The sequence below is a fragment of the Bufo bufo genome, chromosome 10 (genome assembly GCF_905171765.1).
Source record: "Bufo bufo chromosome 10, aBufBuf1.1, whole genome shotgun sequence".
In the NCBI taxonomy this organism is placed as follows: domain Eukaryota; kingdom Metazoa; phylum Chordata; class Amphibia; order Anura; family Bufonidae; genus Bufo; species Bufo bufo.
The window spans coordinates 151,011,481-151,035,567 of record NC_053398.1 but is presented as its reverse complement, the minus strand read 5'-3'; the positions used below and the strand labels follow the sequence as shown (position 1 = coordinate 151,035,567).

General features: G+C 42.9%; 1 protein-coding gene across 1 annotated transcript in view; it reads right to left on the bottom strand.

Moving 5' to 3' along the window:
- LOC120980149 (fatty acyl-CoA hydrolase precursor, medium chain-like) overlaps positions 1–23,558 on the bottom strand; it is a 39,367-nt gene extending 15,809 nt beyond the window's left edge. Inside the window, exons 1-4 of the mRNA XM_040409048.1 lie at positions 23,426–23,558; positions 6,596–6,800; positions 5,560–5,698; positions 5,178–5,311 (exon numbers count right to left, since the gene is read on the bottom strand). Coding sequence (XP_040264982.1) covers positions 5,178–5,311; positions 5,560–5,698; positions 6,596–6,800; positions 23,426–23,486 — 539 coding nt within the window. The 5' untranslated portion in view covers positions 23,487–23,558. The remainder of the gene's footprint in view (positions 1–5,177; positions 5,312–5,559; positions 5,699–6,595; positions 6,801–23,425) is intronic.
- Positions 23,559–24,087: the final 529 nt, after the last annotated feature.

Below are 24,087 nucleotides of genomic sequence, written 5' to 3'. Positions count from 1 at the left end.
ACTTAAGGGATGCCTACTATCATGTCCCAATACACATGTCATCAAGAAAGTTCCTAAGGTTTGCGATAGAATTAAAGGGACGCATTCAACACTTTCAGTTCAAGTGTCTCCCCTTTGGAATCTCTTCAGCCCCAAGAGTGTTTACAAAGATAATGGCGGAAGCCATAGCAAACCTGAGAGAAAAGGCAATCTGTGTGATCCCTTATCTGGACGACCTGTTAGTAGTTGCAGACAACATAGCTACCCTAGAAATCCATCTCAGGTTAGTCCTGGACCATCTACAGAGCCTAGGTTGGATAATCAATTAGGAAAAATCTGATTTAATCCCGGACAGACAGAAGATATTTTTGGGTACACAGTTTCCCAAAGATCCTTTCTTTCACCTCAAAAAATAAAACAACTTTAAGGAATTTCAAGAAAGAGAAATTCTGTTCCGTCCTGCAAGCCATGAAAGTGTTAGGAAGTCTTTCAGCATGCATCCCAGCAGTGGCCTGGGCACAGTTTCATCTAAGGCCACTCCAAAAATTCATTTTAGCCAAGTGGAACAGATCACAATTGACTCTAGAGAGACGAATATTCTTGGATCCAAAAGTAAAAGTCACTGAATTGGTGGCTCAACGAAACCAACCTAAAGAATGGGATATTTTGGGCACAAGAACTACCCCTAGTAATCATGACTGACGCGAGCCTCCAGGGTTGGGGAGCGGTAGTCCAGGGAAACTCCTACCAGGGAAGATGGAAGAATTACGTAAAACGTCAATCCTCGAATTTCAAAGCACTGAGGGCAATTTGGAAGGCACTAAAACACACAAGTCGGTTGTCAGTGGGTTGTCACGTCCTAATATATTCGGACAATGCTACAGCAGTGGCCTTCATCCAACACCAGGGAGGCACAAGACCTCATCCACTACAGGGCCTAGCAAACAAAATTTTCTCCTGGGCAGAGGAGAACATACAGTCTCTTTCAGCGGTACACCTGAAGGGTTCTTTAAACATTCAGGCCGATTACCTGAGTCGCCACACGTTAGACCCTGGAGAATGGTTGTTAGCCCTGGAAACCTTCCATCTAATCACAAAGAAATGGGGCAGACAGACAGTGGACCTGTTTGCATCCAGGAAGAATCGTCAGTTAAATCAGTTCTTCTCCCTCAACTCCAGGGATCATCCTCTGGCAGTAGACGCCTTCAACCAAAATTGGACAACAAATTTAGTTTACGCATTCCCTCCGTTTCCACTTATCCCCAGAGTACTGCAGAAATTTCTGAAGGAGAATTGTACGCTAATTCTGATAACTCCCTTTTGGCCCAAGAGAAGTTGGTTTTCGCTGTTATAAGCCCTCAGCATAGAAGCCCCTCTCCTTCTACCTCTGAGGCCGGACCTTCTAAGTCAGGGACCTATTACTCACCCAGAGCTAAAAATACTAAAGTTAACAGCCTGGATTCTGAAGAATCCAATTTATTAAAGTTGGGGTTATCCAGGAAAGTAGTGAACAATTTACTCCTGAGTAGGAAACAAAGCACGAATGACAAGTACTTAAAAATATGGGGGAAATTTGCTGAATGGTCAGGAAACTCCTTCGACCAGTTCAGGGCCAAAATCCCACTAATCCTGGAATTCCTTCAGGAAGGCCTAGATTTAGGACTATCCCCGAATACCCTTAGGGTCAAGGTATCTGCTCTAGGAGCCCTATATAATACCAAGCTAACGGAACATCCCTGGATATCCAGATTCCTTAAGGCAGCGGATAGGATCAGACCTACGATTAAAAACATGGTAGCTCCATGAAATCTCAATACGGTACTGGCGGGCCTAACCTCTGATCCGTTTGAACCTTTGGACACTATCCACATCAAATGGCTTACTGTCAAAACTATTTTCCTGGTGGCAATAACATCTGCCAGAAGAGTCTGTGAGCTACAGGCCTTGTCCATCCAAGAACCGTTTTTCTCAGTGTTCCAGGACAAATTAGTTCTCAAATTGGATCCGGCGTTTCTCCCAAAGGTGGTTTCGACCTTCCATAGGTCACAAGACATTTGATTGTCACAAAACGAAGGAAGAACAAAGAATGAACAAGAAATCTCCTACCACACATTAGATGTTCGGAGAGCGGTCCTAAAATACCTGGAAGTTACCAGACAATGGAAAGTAGATAAAAATCTTTTTGTCCAGTTTTCAGGTCCCAATAAGGGGAAAAAAGCGGCAAAAAGTTCCATCTCTAGATGGATAAGACTGGCCATCTCCGAAGCATATAAAGTCCAAGGGAAAGATACCCCTGCTTCACTAAAAGCACATTCAACAAGAGGCATGGCAGCCTCCTGGGCGGAAAAAGCTTCAGCCTCATTACAACAAATTTGTAGGGCAGCAACCTGGAAAAGAGTTCATACCTTTACGAAACACTACAGATTAGATATTTTTGCCAATGATGACCTAAGATTTGGACGTAAAGTCCTTTCTGCTGTCCCCCCCCCCTAATAGTATCTTTGATATTTTCTCAGGACTTGGTGTCATGGAGACGACTGGGGAAAAGAGTATTACACTCACCGGTAATCCGGTTTCCTGGAAGTCTCCATGACACCACATACATCCCACCCTTTTTGTTCTGCTATTAGCTATTTATCCTTTCATCCTGGGGTTCTTCGTTAAAATACACTGGCGATGTGAGGAGGGGGTGGGGTTTTAACCTCTCTGTGTTTTTCCTGTCCAATCAGAAGGAAGTCAATCTCAGGACTTGGTGTTATGGAGACTTCCAGGAAACCGGATTACCCGTGAGTGTAATACTCTTTTGGTCTACACGGCGCTCCCGCCAAGTTTCAAAGGCTAATGGACATTGTACTTCGTCCACATCGTCGGTACGATTCGGCGTACTTGGACGATATCGTTATCCACAGCACCGACTGGGAAAGTCACCTACCTAAAGCACAGGCTGTAGTAGACTCCCTTAGGAAGGCTGGTTTAACCGCTAACCTAAAAAGTGTGCGATAGGGTTAGAAGAGACCAAGTACCTGGGGTATGTCATTGGGCGTGGAATTATTAAACCTCAGGTAAGCAAAATTGAGGCTATTCGGAATTGGCCACGACCGGTCACTACTTGGCAAGTAAAGTCGTTTCTGGGAATGGTGGGGTATTATGAGGTTTGTCCCCCACTTTGCTAGAGTCGCTGCACCATTGACAGGCCTTTTGAAGGGACGCAAGTCAGTGTATGGCACAAAATAAATATGTACCATAATTACAAAAAAAAAATATAAAAAATGATAGTTCTGATATACAGTATATGAATGCGTAATACATGGGAAACTACTGCTGAGGTTTTTAGCCATAATATATTTTCATCAGTTTAACATTGAGCTCTATAGCTCAGTGGTTAAGGTTCTTGCCTTTAATGTAGATGATTGTGAGTTCAATCCTGGCAAAAAGGGAGGTAAATAAAACAAATACACAGGTTGTCCCCCTCAGTAAAATCTGATCAAGTAGCACCCATGTTAAACCACAGCAACCATTTTAACTTGTGTAAACTCCAAACTTTTGTTGGCAGATGTGGTGACCCTAACAGCCCCCCGCTCAGGACCTCTATAGGCCGCTCACTGCAGCCCTGCCTCAGTCAGTGCTATAAACGTGAGGAATCCCTTTGGAAAAAAATATTTTTATTTTCATCGTGATATTCTGACCTCCATAACTTTTTTATAGTTATGTCTTGGGGTCTCATTTTGCGGGACGATCTATTGTTTTTGACAATACCATTTTGGGGTGTGTATGATGATACTTTTTATAGAATTTTCTTGGGAGATAGTGTGATGAAAAAACGTCGAATTGGTCTTTTTTTTATTTATTTCTGTTACGTCATTAACCATATCGGCTAACATTTATTATATGTTAATAGTACAGGCGTTTTTGCATGCAACAATGCCCATGATGTTATTTTTTTGTTTATTTCTATTCTGGGGAAAGGGGTGTGATTTGAATTTTTCTATATATTTTTTTTATTTTTTCAAAACTTCTTTTTGACTTTTTTTTTGTGGTCCCCAAGTGAACCACAAGTTGTAATCATCAGACAATGGAAATTAGTCTGTCTAGAAATCGCTATATCACAGTTCAGTGCTGCCACCTAGTGGCCTAGACTGGGATATACTAGTAACAATGACTGGAAGCCGAGTACAGACTGAGGCTTATTTATAGAACAAGGTGCTTTCCCCAATCTCCACTGGAGGAAAACGCGCCTGAATAGGAAGCTCGCACTTCCAGTTACATCTGACCACGGCATCTGAGGGGTTTATATCCAGGTCAGCATTACCACAGATTGTGGACATTGCCCTTGGGTACCTGCTGTATGAAAAAGCAGGCACCCGCTCCGCTCCAGAGCGGACATCATCTTTAAAGCCCAACATTTATGGCGGATGTCAGAAGGGGTTAATGGTCACATGACCAAATGTGTCTAGGACAGAGCTTTCTTTCTGCATGGACTCTTTTGTAGAGAGGGGCTGTGGATGACTGCGAGCGGCCATGTGAGGTGGGTCTAGTGGTGCGCAGCGCAGTCCTGGGATACAGGCTGTATGACCACCCTCTATTGTGAGGAGGGGAACTCATTCCAGTGAGGGGAGGGGGCATACGGCGTATTCTGGGGCTATGAGGGTGCAGATTTGTGTGAGGGGCTTTATGGGGTTTAAATCTGTGAGGAAAGGGGCCGGAATTGACAGAATGTAACTGTGTTGTTAGTACATTGTTACTTGGGGCCCCACTTTTGATTTTGCCCAGGGCCACATTTTGTCTAAACTAGCCCTGATTAAAGGGGTTGTCCGGGTTCGGAGCTTTTTCACCCAGGCAGCCCCCCTGAGGTTAGCATTTCATGCTCTGATGCTCTCCCTCACACTGCTGGACCGCGCAGGCCAGGGGCTCTTCTCTTTATAAAACTAGCACTGCCTGCAGAGTCTTCCACCTAGCAGAGACCCGGTATGTCTCCAGATCTAATGAGAAGGCCCTTGTCCTGCGCAATTCAGCGCAGGTCAAGGGAGAGCATGGAATATCAGAGGGGAGGAGTGGGCGAAGAAGGGGATATGTCCAGGTTCAGCTCTGAACCCAGAAAACTCCTTTAATCATGAAAAAAAGGAAAAATAAATGTTATATGTCACCTGTGCAATGACGGAGGATGGTGCAGATACATTATATAGCAGTGAGACCTTTACCTGAAGAATCCTGGGATCCCCAGCCTGTACTGTATGGACGCAAACACCACGTTCTCATAGGCGCTAATTGCAGAGCCATCAAATATACTAGCCAACGCAAACGCCAGCCCTCCACCATGTATGAAGAACATGACCTAGTGAAAAGGAGAACAGATTCAGGGAAAGCCACTGTTCTTTAACGGTACTACTAACCCGCATGGTAAATGGTGTCATAAAGAGTGGAAATCTATGGAATGGATGAGCTCTTGGCTGTATATTAACCAGCAATATAAACAACATATAAAAGAATAGAACTCTCTACTAAACAAGCACGATAGGGGTAATGACGGCTAACACTGCAGACGTATTATATGACTGATTGTGTTACCCTCCGGGCACTTACAGGTAATTTGGATGTCTTGTCTCTGTCGGCTGGAGTAAACACATTCAGGTACAGGCAGTCCTCCGAGGTGCGGGGCATCTTAAAGGAGGATTGGTAATACTTTCCTACACCATTCATATGATCTTCCAACTGTAAACACCTGAAATATTCAAAAAAAATAAAAAGTATCTGTTTGTAAATATGTGCATCGCAAATCGTGAAACACCAAAAAATTTATACCATAAGTATCTCACATGGAATAATCCGTACATCACCTATAACGCTAAGAAAAGCTACCACGCAAGTAAATATTGTAAATTAAATACTTTATTAGAAATACATATACAACACAGTAATTATATTCTAAAATACATAAAGCAGCAACCATGAGAACACTGGAGTGTATCAGAAAATTAAAAGGTAGGCTCCAGACCGCAAGCGACTAGTGTACTCACAGATAGCAGCATCAACACATGGGGCTCATATAGCAAACGTGCATCCATCAATTGCGGTGATATTCCTATGTACACCCAAGGTATAATGCTGCTAAGAGAAAAATCACATCAGATAAGACATATTACTGACGCATTCTATGCCCCGAGAGGAAGCGAAAAGCGAAACGATCGTCGGGCGGCCGCTCCAGACTGGGTCAGTAATATGTCTTATCTGATGTGATTTTTCTCTTGGCAGCATTATACCTTGGGTGTACATAGGAATATCACCGCCCCTCACGTCTTTAGTGTTGTGCGGTGGATTGCAATTGATGGATGCACGTTTGCTATATGAGCCCCATGTGTTGATGCTGCTATCTGTTAGTACACTAGTCCCTTGCAGTCTGGAGCCTACCTTTTAATTTTCCGATACACTCCAGTGTTCTCATGGTTGCTGCTTTATGTATTTTAGAATATAATTACTGTATTGTATATGTATTTCTAATAAAGTATTTAATTTACAATATTTTCTTGCGTGGTAGCTTTTCTTAGCGTTATAGGTGATATATGTGCATCACAAATGCTGACAAACAGATTGTAGCTGCACTACCAATACTGGGACTCACATTGGAGGAAACTCAGAGGCGTCTCTAACAGAGATCCAGGGCTCAGGAGGTTCCGGGTTGGCAAATCTCAGTGGTCCAACTGGAGGTCTTGCAAAAGGAACTCCAAAAAATGCATCTATGACTCTAGATGTTTCCTTTACTGGCACCGTAACGCCCCGTAGTTGTCCATATTTCGTGGTCACTAATGGCTTTTTATCATTTTGACCTAGAAACAATTTTTTTTTTGAGGTAATAAAAAATTACTAAAGTTAATTGGTTTAATTTTCTCCTAGTGCATCCTTCGTGAAATATGTACTTTGTGTTAATGCATAGAATTGATCAGCCACAACATTAATACTAAATACTAATAGACAAATAGTGTGCAGTAGCCCTGTGTGCCGTCATAAAAGCTCTGGTACATGAAGTTATGGAATCTACAAGATCAATGAAGGTGTCTTGTATATATACTAATACTTACTGTAGAAGCACTAATTATTTTAATTACTGATAATTACCTCCCACCATAGATGAGCCTAAAACTCCACTACTGTCCCCTAAGAGAAAAAATATAACTAGTATAATAATATTCATGTAATTAATGTTCAATAATGTTCAAAATATATCCACTATAATACTGCCTCCTATGTACAGGAATATAACTACTATAATACTGCTCCTATGTACAGGAATATAACTACTATAATACTGCTCCTATGTACAAGAATATAACTACTATAATACTGCCTCCTAGGTACAAGAATATAACTACTATAATACTGCCTCCTATGTACAAGAATATAACTACTATAATACTGCCCCTATCTACAAGAATATAACTACTATAATACTGCTCCTATTATAAGAATATAACTACTATAATACTGCTCCTATGTACAAGAATATAACCACTATAATACTGCCCCTATCTACAAGAATATAACTACTATAATACTGCTCCTATGTACAAGAATATAACTACTATAATACTGCTCCTATGTACAAGAATATAACTACTATAATACTGCTCCTATGTACAGGAATATAACTACTATAATACTGCCTCCTATGTACAAGAATATAACTACTATAATACTGCTCCTATGTACAAGAATATAACTACTATAATACTGCTCCTATGTACAAGAATATAACTACTATAATACTGCTCCTATGTACAGGAATATAACTACTATAATACTGCCTCCTATGTACAAGAATATAACTACTATAATACTGTTCCTATGTACAAGAATATAACTACTATAATACTGCCTCCTATGTACAAGAATATAACTACTATAATACTGTTCCTATGTACAAGAATATAACTACTATAATACTGCCTCCTATGTACAGGAATATAACTACTATAATACTGCCTCCTATGTCCAAGAATATAACTACTATAATACTGCCTCCTATATACAGGAATATAACTACTATAATACTGCTCCTATGTACAAGAATATAACTACTATAATACTGCTCCTATGTACAAGAATATAACTACTATAATACTGCGTCCTATGTACAAGAATATAACTAACTACTATAATACTGTTCCTATGTACAAGAATATAACTACTATAATACTGCCTCCTATGTACAAGAATATAACTACTATAATACTGCCTCCTATGTACAAGAATATAACTACTATAATACTGTTCCTATATACAAGAATATAACTACTATAATACTGCCTCCTATGTACAAGAATATAACTACTATAATACTGCTCCTATGTACAAGAATATAACTACTATAATACTGCTCCTATGTACGAGAATATAACTACTATAATACTGCCTCCTATGTACGAGAATATAACTACTATAATACTGCCTCCTATGTACAAGAATATAACTACTATAATACTGCTCCTATGTACAAGACTATAACTACTATAATACTGCTCCTATGTACAAGAATATAACTACTATAATACTGCCTCCTATATACAAGAATATAACTACTATAATACTGCCTCCTATATACAAGAATATAACTACTATAATACTGCTCCTATGTACAAGACTATAACTACGATAATACTGCTCCTATGTACAATATATATAACTACTATAATACTGCTCCTATGTACAATATATATAACTACTATAATACTGCTCCTATGTACAAGAATATACCTACTATAATACTGCTCCTATGTACAGGAATATAACTACTATAATACTGCCTCTTATGTACAAGAATATAACTACTATAATACTGCTCCTATGTACAAGAATATAACTACTATAATACTGCTCCTATGTACAAGAATATAACTACTATAATACTGCTCCTATGTACAAGAATATAACTACTATAATACTGCTCCTATGTACAAGAATATAACTACTATAATACTGCCTCCTATGTACAAGAATATAACTACTATAATACTGCTCCTATGTACAAGAATATAACTACTATAATACTGCTCCTATGTACAAGAATATAACTACTATAATACTGCTCCTATGTACAAGAATATTACTACTATAATACTGCTCCTATGTACAAGAATATAACTACTATAATACTGCCTCCTATGTACAAGAATATAACTACTATAATACTGCTCCTATGTACAAGAATATAACTACTATAATACTGCCTCCTATGTACAAGAATATAACTACTATAATACTGCCTCCTATGTACAAGAATATAACTACTATAATACTGCCTCCTATGTACAGGAATATAACTACTATAATACTGCTCCTATGTACAAGAATATAACTATTATAGGGGGCGGAGCCGAGCCACGCTGCTGAATGGCCGCACAAGCTTGAGCTCCTCCAGCATTCCGGCTCATTTGCCCTATATAAGCTTATAATTTGCCCCATTATGGGGAAATCTGGCAAGGATAAGATCAGAGGAAGTTCAGAGTCAACCCCACGGCACCCTAAACAACCAGAGATGGAGAAGTTTCTCCAGAAAACGCCGAGAGCTGCCGCACAGAAAGGCGCCAATATGGCGGCGTCTATTGCCCATGACTCTGACGCAGGAGAACTATCCGATGCGGGCAGCGGCTCTGATATTTCAGACAGGAGGCCCAGAGATCCGCCTCTATCAGAGCGGACCCTTCGCCGGGTTCTTGAATCGGCCCTGACGCCTCTTAAACAAGATTTGGCGGACATCAAAGATGATATGAAACATCTAGGCCAGAGAGTGGTCACGCTTGAGAGCACGCAAGAGGCCATCATGACCTATGAAGGCAAAGCGTCAGAGGTGCTAGCATCTCACAAGGCCCTATTGAATGAGGCCTTCCTGAAACTGGAGGATCAAGAGAACCGGAGTCGCCGGCGCAACATACGCATCCGCGGCCTACCTGAATCAATCGCGGCGGAGGCCTTACCGACAGTGGCGCGTGAGCTGTTCTCCACAATGCTTGGGCCAGACAGAGCAGAGGGGATCGTGGTGGAGCGCATACACAGGGCGCTGCGCCCTAGGCCTAAACCACAAGAGCCACCACGCGACGTAATCTGCGGACTACTGAGCTACATAGACACCGCAGCCCTCCTGAAAAGGCAACGAGAGATGGAGGTGCTGGAGTACGAAAATGTGCCCATACAGATGTTCCAGGATCTTGCGCCATCCACCTTCACTAAGCGCCGCTTATTCAAGCCTCTCCTCGATGTTCTCAGGAAGACGTCGACTCCGTTCCGGTGGCTATATCCTTTTGGGCTGGCGGTTTCCAGGAATGGAAAACTGCTCACAGTGCGTTCACCAGCGGACCTGGAGTCAGTCTGGAGGTCCCTAGATGTCCCTCCAGTGGAGATTCCCTAGTGGTTACCAGCCGACCAAGATGGCCCCCTGCCTGTCGCACCGTGGGTATCTGCTTGGCAGACGGCATCCGCAGGCAGGCCAGATCGCCCGGGACGCAACAAGATGGACAGGGCCCTCACTTGAGCCTGAACCACGGTGACATCGGCTGTGTTTGTAAGCATGAACTGCTAATACCATGCTTTGTCTCATTTCTCTAATATAGAGATGTTTTTATCTCTTGCCCTCCTGGCAGAGTGTTTTGTTTGGGCGAGCTCGGCCTTTCCTAATGGCCCTGTATTTGGCTAATACCATGCTTATAGCCTAATGCTCCCATAAGAAGTTATGCCTTAGTTGGGACACTTTCCTGATGTTGTAGGACTCAGCCTCCAAGGAGGTGATCTTTCTCTCCCCATGTGCAGGGTAATGACCGGATAGATTCCGGTGCTGGGTGTATTTTCATTTTTTGTTCTTGTTGGTCTTTTTGTTATAGACCATAAGTGCTTTGCTTGCCCCCTCGCCAGTCCATTTCTATCCTGGCTGGTGATAAGTAAAGCGCTCTTCACTTCTCGGATGGGTATCGTGTCCGAGCTGGTCATTTGCCAGTTTAATATGTTTAATGTTATCCCCATTATTTTTTGTCTTTTATTCCCCCTCCCCTCTCCTCTGCTCATTTTATCTTAATGCGTTTCTTTACAGTCTGGGGTATCATATGCTTATATGCAGTTGTACAAACCGGATTCCAAAAAAGTTGGGACACTAAACAAATTGTGAATAAAAACTGAATGCAATGATGTGGAGATGGCAAATGTCAATATTTTATTTGTAATAGAACGTAGATGACAGATCAAACGTTTAATCCGAGTAAATGTATCATTTTAAAGGAAAAATACGTTGATTCCAATTTTCACGGTGTCAACAAATCCCAAAAAAGTTGGGACAAGTAGCAATAAGAGGCTGGAAAAAGTAAATTTGAGCATAACGAAGAGCTGGAAGACCAATTAACACTAATTAGGTCAATTGGCAACATGATTGGGTATAAAAAGAGCTTCTCAGAGTGGCAGTGTCTCTCAGAAGCCAAGATGGGTAGAGGATCACCAATTCCCACAATGTTGCGCAGAAAGATAGTGGAGCAATATCAGAAAGGTGTTACCCAGCGAAAAATTGCAAAGACTTTGCATCTATCATCATCAACTGTGCATAACATCATCCGAAGATTCCGAGAATCTGGAACAATCTCTGTGCGTAAGGGTCAAGGCTGTAAAGCCATACTGGATGCTCGTGATCTCCGGGCCCTTAAACGACACTGCACCACAAACAGGAATGCTACTGTAAAGGAAATCACAGAATGGGCTCAGGAATACTTCCAGAAACCATTGTCAGTGAACAAAATCCACTGTGCCATCCACCATTGCCAGCTGAAACTCTACAGTGCAAAGAAGAAGCCATTTCTAAGCAAGATCCACAAGCTCAGGCGTTTTCACTGGGCCAGGGATCATTTAAAATGGAGTGTGGCAAAATGGAAGACTGTTCTGTGGTCAGACGAGTCACGATTCAAAGTTCTTTTTGGAAATCTGGGACGCCATGTCATCCGGACCAAAGAGGACAAGGACAACCCAAGTTGTTATCAACGCTCAGTTCAGAAGCCTGCATCTCTGATGATATGGGGTTGCATGAGTGCGTGTGGCATGGGCAGCTTGCATGTCTGGAAAGGCACCATCAATGCATAAAAATATATTCAGGTTCTAGAACAACATATGCTCCCATCCAGACGTCATCTCTTTCAGGGAAGACCCTGCATTTTTCAACAAGATAATGCCAGACCACATTCTGCATCAATCACAACATCATGGCTGCGTAGGAGAAGGATCCAGGTACTGAAATGGCCAGTCTGCAGTCCAGATCTTTCACCTATAGAGAACATTTGGCGCATCATAAAGGGGAAGGTGCAACAAAGAAGGCCCGAGACAATTGAACAGTTAGAGGCCTGTATTAGACAAGAATGGGAGAGCATTCCTATTTCTAAACTTGAGAAACTGGTCTCCTCGGTCCCCAGACGTCTGTTGAGTGTTGTAAGAAGAAGGGGAGATGCCACACAGTGGTGAAAATGGCCTTGTCCCAACTTTTTTGGGATTTGTTGACACCATGAAATTCTGATTCAACATATTTTTCCCTTAAAATGGTACATTTTCTCAGTTTAAACTTTTGTTCCGTGATTTATGTTCTATTCTGAATAAAATATTAGAAGTAGGCACCTCCACATCATTGCATTCAGTTTTTATTCACGATTTGTATAGTGTCCCAACTTTTTTGGAATCCGGTTTGTATGTATGCAAATATGTCTTCCATAGTAGTAGCCTCACTTAATGCGCATGGGCTGAACGAGCCATGCAAAAGGTCTCAGACACTCTCTCTCCTCCTGAAAGATAGGGTCTCAGTGGTTTTCCTACAGGAGACTCATTTTAGAACAGGCAAAATCCCCAAATTTCCCCCTAGGAAATTTGTACAATGGTTCCACAGTACACATGACTCGGCCAGTAGGGGGGTCAGTATAGCCGTGCATAAATGTCTACCCTTCAAGCCCAAAGCAACATCTGCAGATCCTGATGGCAGGTTCCTTTTTGTAAAAGGTGCATTAGGCGACTCTCCTGTGACGTTCGCCAACCTATATGCCCCTAATAAAGGCCAAGTACCATGGCTCGTTCATACCCTAACTGCATTATCCGCCCTCTCAGAAGGGTTATTAATTCTTGGGGGCGACTTTAATGTTGCCATGGAACCAGCGGTGGACACCTCGGTGGGCAGACCTTCTGTGTCTTATAGGTTATTGAAAAGGCTAAAAACTTCACTGAGGAAACTTAAGGTTTTGGACGTTTGGCGGACCATGAACCCAAATGGCCGAGATTACACATTTTATTTACACGCTAAGATGTCCTTCCATAGATTGGATTATCTGTTTTTGTCTGATTCGCATATACGTAATGTCTCTGGAGCCCGGATAGGCAATATAACATTATCCGATCATGCCCCTGTTATTATTACCTTCTCCGTCAGGTCCACAAAGGAAAGAGCGTTTGTGGCGCCTCAATGACACTTTGGTCTTGGACCCCACACACGCCAGCAAAATTAAGGCCTCGATCTCGGAATTCTTTAGGCTCAACGATACCCCAGAATCCCCCCCGTCTCCTGCCATACTGTGGGAATCACATAAAGTAGTTCTTAGAGGGGAACTTATTGCCTTGGGGGCTTATGTAAAAAAGCAAAGGACGAAGGCCTTGGATGCCTTGTTAGCTTCCATTGCTCGTCTGGAATCCTCTCACAAGGAATCACAGGCTATACGCACCTTAACAGAATTGTCTGAAGCTAGAACGCGTCTTAAAAACTTATTAAGTATCACTTCTGCAAAATTAGTGTTACGATCAAGATTTAAGGCCTATGCCCATGGGAATAGAGGAAACAGACTGATGTCGGCTATTGCCAAAAAGCAGTATTCTGACTCCTTTGTTTCCTCTATTAAAGATTCCAAAGAAAAGATACATAAGTCCACCCCAGACGTTGCCAAGGCATTTTGCTCCTTCTATGAAGCTTTGTACAACTTACCCCCCCCCATCAGGGGCTACACCTAGTGACTTATCAGACGCCACAGATAAATTCCTGCAGACTCTTAACCTTCCTTCTATTTCATCATCTAAGGCCTCCCAACTAACTAGACCCATCTCAGAGTCGGAGATCCGTAAGATTCTCATGTCCATTCCCTCAGGCAAAAGTCCCGGCCCTGATGGCTTCTCCATCGTGTATTATAAATCATTTCAAGACGTTTTAATCCCCCGTTTCAAGAACTTGTGCAATCACCTCCTGACTGGTGGCTCTCTTGCACCTCACTCCTTATTGGCGCACATTACTGTCCTCCATAAGGAAAATAAGGATCCGACTTGCTGCAGTAACTATAGGCCGATATCTCTGCTCAACAATGATGTGAAGTGGTGGGCGAAGATTCTGGCTTCTAGGCTTCAGGATGTTCTACCTGATATTGTCCATGAGGAACAGGTGGGCTTTGTCCATGGCAGACAAGGGTCAGAAAACACGGTACGGCTCCTACATCTTGTAAATTGGGCCAAAAGATCTTCTAAGCCTTTGGTCTTGGTGAGTACAGATGCGGAGAAGGCCTTCGACAGGGTCAGCTGGCACTTTATGTCTCGGACCCTGTCAAGGTTCGGCATCCCGGATCAGTTTGTTACTGCTATCAATACCTTATATTCGGCCCCCTCTGCCATGGTCAAGGTTAACGGAGCACTGTCCCCACCATTTCGCATCACTAACGGGACAAGGCAGGGATGTCCTCTTTCTCCTGCACTATTCATTTTAGTGATGGAGACCCTCCTGTGTAAAATTAGAGCAGATCCAGATATTAAAGGCCTCCAGGTTGGCCCCTGCAATCATGTTACTGCAGCATTCGCGGACGACCTTTTAGTCATGACCTCCAATCCTTCGGAGTCTTTGCCCAAGCTGTTGAATATATTTGAGGAATTTGGATTCATATCCAATTTTTAAATTAAACTATGGGAAATCCATGGCTCTCAATATTTCCTGCCCCCAAGCTTTGATTAATAATCTTAAGCGCAATACCCCGTTTACCTGGGCCTCCAGAGACATTACGTTCTTGGGATGCGAATTTCGGCTAACGTCCATGATCTGGCCTCCCTCAATTATGCTCCACTTTTGCAAAATGTACGCAACCATCTACAAAACCTGAAACTCCCATTTGTATCCTGGGTTGGAAGAAAGAACTACCTTAAGACGTTTATTCTTCCCAAATTTTTATATATGCTGCAATCCCTCCCTATTTGGCTCCCAAACTCATATTTCACAGAAGTCCGCCGAGTGTTCACACGCTTCCTATGGAATGGCAGATCACCGCGTATTGCCTACTCTACCCTGACAAGGGATAGGAGGTTCGGGGGTTTTGGGATGCCAGATGTAAAATTATATTATACTGCTGTCCAATTGTGTAGATGTGTAACAGTACTATACCGGTCATCTAGTTCACTCTGTTCACGTCTTGAGTCTGTACTGCTCACAAATCAGGAGCTGCTTACTCTGTGGGGTGTCAGGCCCTTCTCAGCCAAACACTGCTCTTCTTCCCCATTCTGGAAGGGAATGCTGGTAGAATGGTCCAAAATGGTCAAATCCCACCTGTTCAGCTTTCCTAACCCTTGTATGCCACTCAAATTTCTGCAATCCCGTCTCCATCCTTCAGTGCAAAACCCCTCTGGGATTTGGTCCAGGCTCGCTGACCTGTCTCTGCGGGATGTCCTTCTCCCAGATGGTAGTTTGCACTGGAATTTCATAATGGACCGTCCTGAAGTTAAAACTGCACCCTTCTTTTACCTGGCAGATTTTAAAAGAGATATAACTCAGTGTACTGGATCCTTTGCTGGGAGCGGTTCTCCTTCCTGGCTGGAGAAGAAAGTTTCGGCTATTAAACCTCCCCTTAGGCCACTATCTCTGATGTATAAGGAAATGCTTTCCTCCTTTCCACCGGAGCTCCGATACATGACCTCCTGGGAAAAAGAGCTCTCTCTGACCCTAAAAGAGCCTGAGAAGGCCTTTGTCCTAGCTCACTCGCACGGTTTTAACCGTTGTGTTAGGATTCAGGAGAATTCTTTTAAGCTCCTTAGTAGATGGTATAAAACGCCTGAATTTTTGCATAAACTAAACCCAGATATCCCCGAAACATGCTGGAGATGTGGCATAGAAACTGGATCCCTGTCTCATATTTGGTGGCTCTGTCATAAGATTCAGCCGTTCTGGAAGCTGATAGAGTCCCTGATTAATGCTATATGTAAGACCAAGATCACCCTAGACGCCAAACTTATTCTATTATGGTGTCCTAATGACACTCTTACTCCTGCTAAGAATAATCTCCCGACAATGCTACTCACTGCAGCGAAGCTGCTTGTCCCCTTTTTGTGGAAAACTGATTCCCCGCCGTCTCTCCAAATGTGGACGGATAAGGTGGACCAGATCTACCGTTTCGAGGAACTTGCGCATTGGGAAAATAACTCACGCTCTCGCTTCTTAAAACTGTGGTCCCCATGGAAGACACATAGAAACTTTACATGCTAGAGCAGCACTCCCTCCCTCCCTTGTTTCCCCCTCCTTTCCTTCCTCTCCTTTCTTCCCCTTTTCCCTCTTCCCCTATGTATAAGTGTATCTGATTGACGCCTTTGATTTTATGTAATGCTCGTACATGAAGTTGACTGTCACTTATGACTCTCTGACATATATATTCTGTTATGTGTGAGCTCACAGCTCTGATTCCTTTTCAATAAAAAGAAATACTATAATACTTCTCTTATGTACAAGAATATAACTAATATAATACTGCCTCCTATGTACAAGAATATAACTACTATAATACTGCTCCTATGTACAAGAATATAACTACTATAATACTGCCTCCTATGTACAAGGATATAACTACTATAATACTGCTCCTATGTACAGGAATATAACTACAATAATACTGCTCCTATGTACAAGAATATAACTACTATAATACTGCCTCCTATGTACAGGAATATAACTACTATAATACTGCTCCTATGTACAGGAATATAACTACTATAATACTTCTCTTATGTACAAGAATATAACTAATATAATACTGCCTCCTATGTACAAGAATATAACTACTATAATACTGCTCCTATGTACAAAAATATAACTACTATAATACTGCCTCCTATGTACAGGAATATAACTACTATAATACTGCTCCTATGTACAGGAATATAACTGCTATAATACTGCTCCTATGTACAAGATTATAACTACTATAATACTGCTCCTATGTACAAGAATATAACTACTATAATACTGCTCCTATGTACAGGAATATAACTACTATAATACTGCTCGTGTACAAGAATATAACTACTATAATACTGCCTCCTATGTACAGGAATATAACTACTATAATACTGCTCCTATGTACAGGAATATAACTACAATAATACTGCTCCTATGTACAAGAATATAACTACTATAATACTGCCTCCTATGTACAGGAATATAACTACTATAATACTGCTCCTATGTACAAGAATATAACTACTATAATACTGCCTCCTATGTACAAGAATATAACTACTATAATACTGCTCCTATGTACAAGACTATAACTACTATAATACTGCTCCTATGTACAAGAATATAACTACTATAATACTGCCTCCTATGTACAAGAATATAACTACTATAATACTGCTCCTATGTACAAGACTATAACTACTATAATACTGCTCCTATGTACAAGAATATAACTACTATAATACTGCTCCTATGTACAAGAATATAACTTCTATAATACTGCTCCTATGTACAAGAATATAACTACTATAATACTGCCTCCTATGTACAAGAATATAACTGCTATAATACTGCCTCCTATGTACAAGAATATAACTACTATAGTACTGCTCCTATGTACAAGAATATAACTACTATAATACCGCTCCTATGTACAAGAATATAACTGCTATAATACTGCCTCCTATGTACAAGAATATAACTACTATAATACCGCTCCTATGTACAAGAATATAACTGCTATAATACTGCCTCCTATGTACAAGAATATAACTACTATAATACCGCTCCTATGTACAAGAATATAACTACTATAATACTGCTCCTATGTACAAGAATATAACTGCTATAATACTGCCTCCTATGTACAAGAATATAACTACTATAATACCGCTCCTATGTACAAGAATATAACTACTATAATACCGCTCCTATGTACAAGAATATAACTACTATAATACTGCTCCTATGTACAAGAATATAACTACTATAATACTGCCTCCTATGTACAAGAATATAACTACTATAATACTGCTCCTATGTGCAGGAATATAACTACTATCATACTGCTCCTATGTACAAGAATATAACTACTATAATACTGCTCCTATGTACAAGAATATAACTACTATAATACTGCTCTTATGTACAAGAATATAACTACTATAATTCTGCTCCTATGTACAAGAATATAACTACTATAATACTTCTCTTATGTACAAGAATATAACTAATATAATACTGCCTCCTATGTACAAGAATATAACTACTATAATACTGCTCGTGTACAAGAATATAACTACTATAATACTGCTTCCTATGTACAAGAATATAACTACTATAATACTGATCCTATATACAAGAATATAACTAATATAATACTGCCTCCTATGTACAAAAATATAACTACTATAATACTGCTCCTATGTACAGGAATATAACTACTATAATACTGCCTCCTATGTACAAGAATATAACTACTATAATACTGCTCCTATGTACAGGAATATAACTACTATAATACTGCTTCCTATGTACAAGAATATAACTACTATAATACTGCTCATGTGTACAAGAATATAACTACTATAATACTGCCTCCTATGTGCAAGAATATAACTACTATAATACTGCCTCCTATGTACAAGAATATAACTACTATAATTCTGCTCCTATGTACAAGTATATAACTACTATAATACTGCCTCCTATGTACAAGAATATAACTACTATAATACTGCTCCTATGTACAAGAATATAACTACTATAATACTGCCTCCTATGTACAAGAATATAACTACTATAATACTGCTCCTATGTACAAGAATATAACTACTATAATACTGCTCCTATGTACAAGAATATAACTTCTATAATACTGCCTCCTACATACAAGAATATAACTACTATAATACTGCTCCTATGTACAATGATATGACTAGCATAATACAATTCATGTGATAGTATTAATAGTGGCTGGATTTACCTGTTGCTGTGCGGCACTATTACTTGGGTTCTGTATTGTTCCCTTGCACACTGCCCTCTAGTATCCTTCATCCTGGTTCTCGCCGGTTGCTGTGGGGCACTATTACTTGGGTTCTGTATTGTTCCCTTGCACCCTCCCCTCTAGTATCGGGCACCCTGGTTCTCGCCGGTTGCTGTGGGGCACTATTACTTGGGTTGTGTATTGCTCTCTTGCACACTGCCCTCTAGTATCCTGCACCCTGGTTCTCACCTGTTGCTATGCGGCACTATTACTTGGGTTTTCTATTGCTCCCTTGCACCCTCCCCTCTAGTATGTGGCACCCTGGTTCTCACAGGTTGCTGTGGGGCACTATTACATGGGTTGTGTATTACTCCCTTGCACACTGCTCTCTAGTATCTGGCACCCTGGTTCTCGCCGGTTGCTGTGGGGCACTATTACTTGGGTTCTATATTACTCCCTTGCACACTGCCCTCTATTATCCTGCACCCTGGTTCTCACCGGTTGCTGTGGTGCACTATTACTTGGGTTGTGTATTGCTCCCTTGCTCACTGCCCTCTATTATCTGGCACCCTGGTTCTCGCCGGTTGCTGTGGGGCACTATTACTTGGGTTCTGTATTGTTCCCTTGCACACTGCCCTCTAGTATCTGGCACCCTGGTTCTCACCGGTTGCTGTGGGGCACTATTACTTGGGTTCTGTATTGTACCATTGCACGCTGTCCTTTAGTATCCTGCACTCTGGTTCTCACCGGTTGCTGTGCAGCACTATTACTTAGTTTTTGTATTGCTCTCTTGCACACTGCCCTCTAGTATCTTGCACCCTGGTTCTTACATGTTGCTGTGTAGCACTATTACTTGGGTTTTGTATTGTACCCTTGCACACTGCCCTCTAGTATCTTACACTCCTGTTCTCACCTGTTGCTGTGGGGCACTAATTCTTGGGTTGTGTATTGTTCCCTTGCACACTGCCCTCTAGTATCCTACACCCTTGTTCTCGCCGGTTGCTGTGGGGCACTATTACTTGGGTTCTGTATTGCTCTCTTGCACACTGCCCTCTAGTATCCTACACTCCTGTTCTCACCTGTTGCTGTGGGGCACTAATTCTTGGGTTGTGTATTGTTCCCTTGCACACTGCCCTCTAGGATCTGGCACCCTGATTCTTTCTTGTTGCTGTGGGGCACTATTACTTGGGTTGCATATTGCTCCCTTGAACACTGCCCTCTAGTATCCTACACCCTTGTTCTCACCGGTTGCTGTGGGGCACTATTACTTGGGTTCTGTATTGTTCCCTTGCACCCTCTCCTCTAGTATCCTTCATCCTGGTTCTCACCGGTTGCAGTGGGGCACTATTACTTGGGTTCTGTATTGCTCTCTTGCACACTGCCCTCTAGTATCTGGCACCCTGGTTCTCACCAGTTGCTGTGGGGCACTATTACTTGGGTTCTGTATTGCTCCCTTGAACACTGCCCTCTAGTATCCTTCATCCTGGTTCTCACCGGTTGCTGTGGGGCACTATTACTTGGGTTCTGTATTGCTCTCTTGCACACTGCCCTCTAGTATCTGGAACCCTGGTTCTCACTTGTTGCTGTGCGGCACTATTACTTGGGTTCTGTATTGCTCTCTTGCACACTGCCCTCTAGTATCTGGCACCCTGGTTCTCACCGGTTGCTGTGGTGCACTATTACTTGGGTTCTGTATTGCTCTCTTGCACACTGCCCTCTAGTATCTGGCACCCTGGTTCTCGCCGGTTGCTGTGGGGCACTATTACTTGGGTTCTGTATTGCTCCCTTGCTCACTGCCTTCTAATATCCTGCTCCCTGGTTCTCACCGGTTGCAGTGGGGCACTATTACTTGGGTTCTGTATTGCTCTCTTGCACACTGCCCTCTAGTATCTGGCACCCTGGTTCTCACCGGTTGCTGTGGGGCACTATTACTTGGGTTCTGTATTGCTCCCTTGAACACTGCCCTCTAGTATCCTACACCCTTGTTCTCACCGGTTGCTGTGGGGCACTATTACTTGGGTTCTGTATTGCTCCCTTGCACACTGCCCTCTAGTATCTGGCACCCTGGTTCTCACCTGTTGCTGTGGGGCACTATTACTTGGGTTGTGTATTGTACCATTGCACGCTGTCCTTTAGTATCCTGCACTCTGGTTCTCACCGGTTGCTGTGCAGCACTATTACTTAGTTTCTGTATTGCTCTCTTGCACACTGCCCTCTAGTATCTTGCACCCTGGTTCTTACATGTTGCTGTGTAGCACTATTACTTGGGTTTTGTATTGTACCCTTGCACACTGCCCTCTAGTATCCTACACTCCTGTTCTCACCTGTTGCTGTGGGGCACTAATTCTTGGGTTGTGTATTGTTCCCTTGCACACTGCCCTCTAGGATCTGGCACCCTGATTCTTTCTTGTTGCTGTGGGGCACTATTACTTGGGTTGCATATTGCTCCCTTGAACACTGCCCTCTAGTATCCTACACCCTTGTTCTCACCGGTTGCTGTGGGGCACTATTTCTTGGGTTCTGTATTGTTCCCTTGCACCCTCTCCTCTAGTATCCTTCATCCTGGTTCTCACCAGTTGCAGTGGGGCACTATTACTTGGGTTCTGTATTGCTCTCTTGCACACTGCCCTCTAGTATCTGGCACCCTGGTTCTCACCGGTTGCTGTGGGGCACTATTACTTGGGTTCTGTATTGCTTTCTTGAACACTGCCCTCTAGTATCCTACACCCTTGTTCTCACCGGTTGCTGTGGTGCACTATTACTTGGGTTCTGTATTGCTCTCTTGCACACTGCCCTCTAGTATCTGGAACCCTGGTTCTCACTTGTTGCTGTGCGGCACTATTACTTGGGTTCTGTATTGCTCCCTTGCTCACTGCCCTCTAGTATCTGGCACCCTGGTTCTCGCCGGTTGCTGTGGGGCACTATTACTTTGGTTCTGTATTGCTCCCTTGCTCACTGCCTTCTAATATCCTGCTCCCTGGTTCTCACTGGTTGCTGTGGGGCACTATTACTTGGGTTCTGTATTGCTCCCTTGCACACTGCCCTCTAGTATCTGGCACCCTGGTTCTCGCCGGTTGCTGTGGGGCACTATTACTTGGGTTCTGTATTGCTCCCTTGCACACTGCCCTCTAGTATCTGGAACCCTGGTTCTCGCCGGTTGCTGTGGGGCACTATTACTTGGGTTCTGTATTGCTCCCTTGCTCACTGCCCTCTAGTATCTGGCACCCTGGTTCTCGCCGGTTGCTGTGGGGCACTATTACTTGGGTTCTGTATTGTTCCCTTGCTCACTGCCCTCTAGTATCTGGTTCTCACCTGTTGCTGTGGGGCACTATTACTTGGGTTCTGTATTGCTCCCTTGCAGCCTCCCCTCTAGTATCCTTCATCCTGGTTCTCACCGGTTGCTGTGGGGCACTATTACTTGGGTTCTGTATTGCTCCCTTGCAGCCTCCCCTCTAGTATCCTTCATCCTGGTTCTCACCTGTTGCTGTGTGGCACTATTACTTGGGTTCTGTATTGCTCCCTTGCTCACTGCCCTCTAGTATCTGGCACCCTGGTTCTCGCCGGTTGCTGTGGGGCACTATTACTTGGGTTCTGTATTGCTCCCTTGCAGCCTCCCCTCTAGTATCCTTCATCCTGGTTCTCACCGGTTGCTGTGGGGCACTATTACTTGGGTTCTGTATTGTTCCCTTGCTCACTGCCCTCTAATATCTGGTTCTCACTTGTTGCTGTGGGGCACCATTACTTGGGTTCTGTATTGTTCCCTTGCACTCTGCCCTCTAGTATCCGGCACCCTGGTTCTCACCGGTTGCTGTGGGGCACTATTACTTGGGTTCTGTATTGCTCCCTTGCTCACTGCCCTCTAGTATCCTGCACCCTGGTTCTCACCGGTTGCTGTGGGGCACTATTACTTGGGTTCTGTATTGCTCCCTTGCAGCCTCCCCTCTAGTATCCTTCATCCTGGTTCTCACCGGTTGCTGTGGGGCACTATTACTTGGGTTCTGTATTGCTCCCTTGCAGCCTCCCCTCTATTATCCTGCACCCTGGTTCTCACCGGTTGCTGTGGGGCACTATTACTTGGGTTCTGTATTGTTCCCTTGCACTCTGCCCTCTAGTATCCTTCATCCTGGTTCTCACCGGTTGCTGTGGGGCACTATTACTTGGGTTCTGTATTGCTCCCTTGCTCACTGCCCTCTAGTATCTTGCACCCTGGTTCTCACCTGTTGCGATCACTGTGAGAATGAAGAGGCTGAGGAGCAGAATGTGCGGCAGAATCGCCATGTCCTGTGTGCTGCGGTCTCCAGCGGATACTGTTCTTCCAGGTCAGAGTCGTTAGTTGCAGGAGGACATCTGAGCTCTCTGATAATACATTTCTAGTTACTGTTTAACTAATCACAGTTTAATTACTGATCTGTATTGGCATTAATCGCTGGGCAACATAGCTGCACCCGTTATATCTATGGTCCACTCACCCTGGCACTTGCCCATGTGTACTGGAGTTTATAGGTTGCAGCCCTGTAAACACTGAGCAGATAAGAGTTCAGAGTAAAGGTAACTATGGAGAAAGTTCTCGAATTCTGCATTATCACTCTTAGGGCAGCTGCAGGTACTACTGACCCCATCATCACTGGTGCAGAAATCCGTCCATACAAGCCTCAAGAAAGAAACAATCTGGCGCCTCCTCTCTTCTGTGGTTTAGATGAATCTGTGCAGGGCCTTCTACTGGTATTGTTCCACCTCATCCTCTTCATCTTTGCCCGGGGAGGAAGGTGACATGACATGCCACTGGTTCTTTAACTAAAAAGTGGTGCAATCACTCCCAGGCCCTGGGCTCATGAATACCCCAAAACAGTGCTATTCTGTGTAGTTGACCATGCAAATA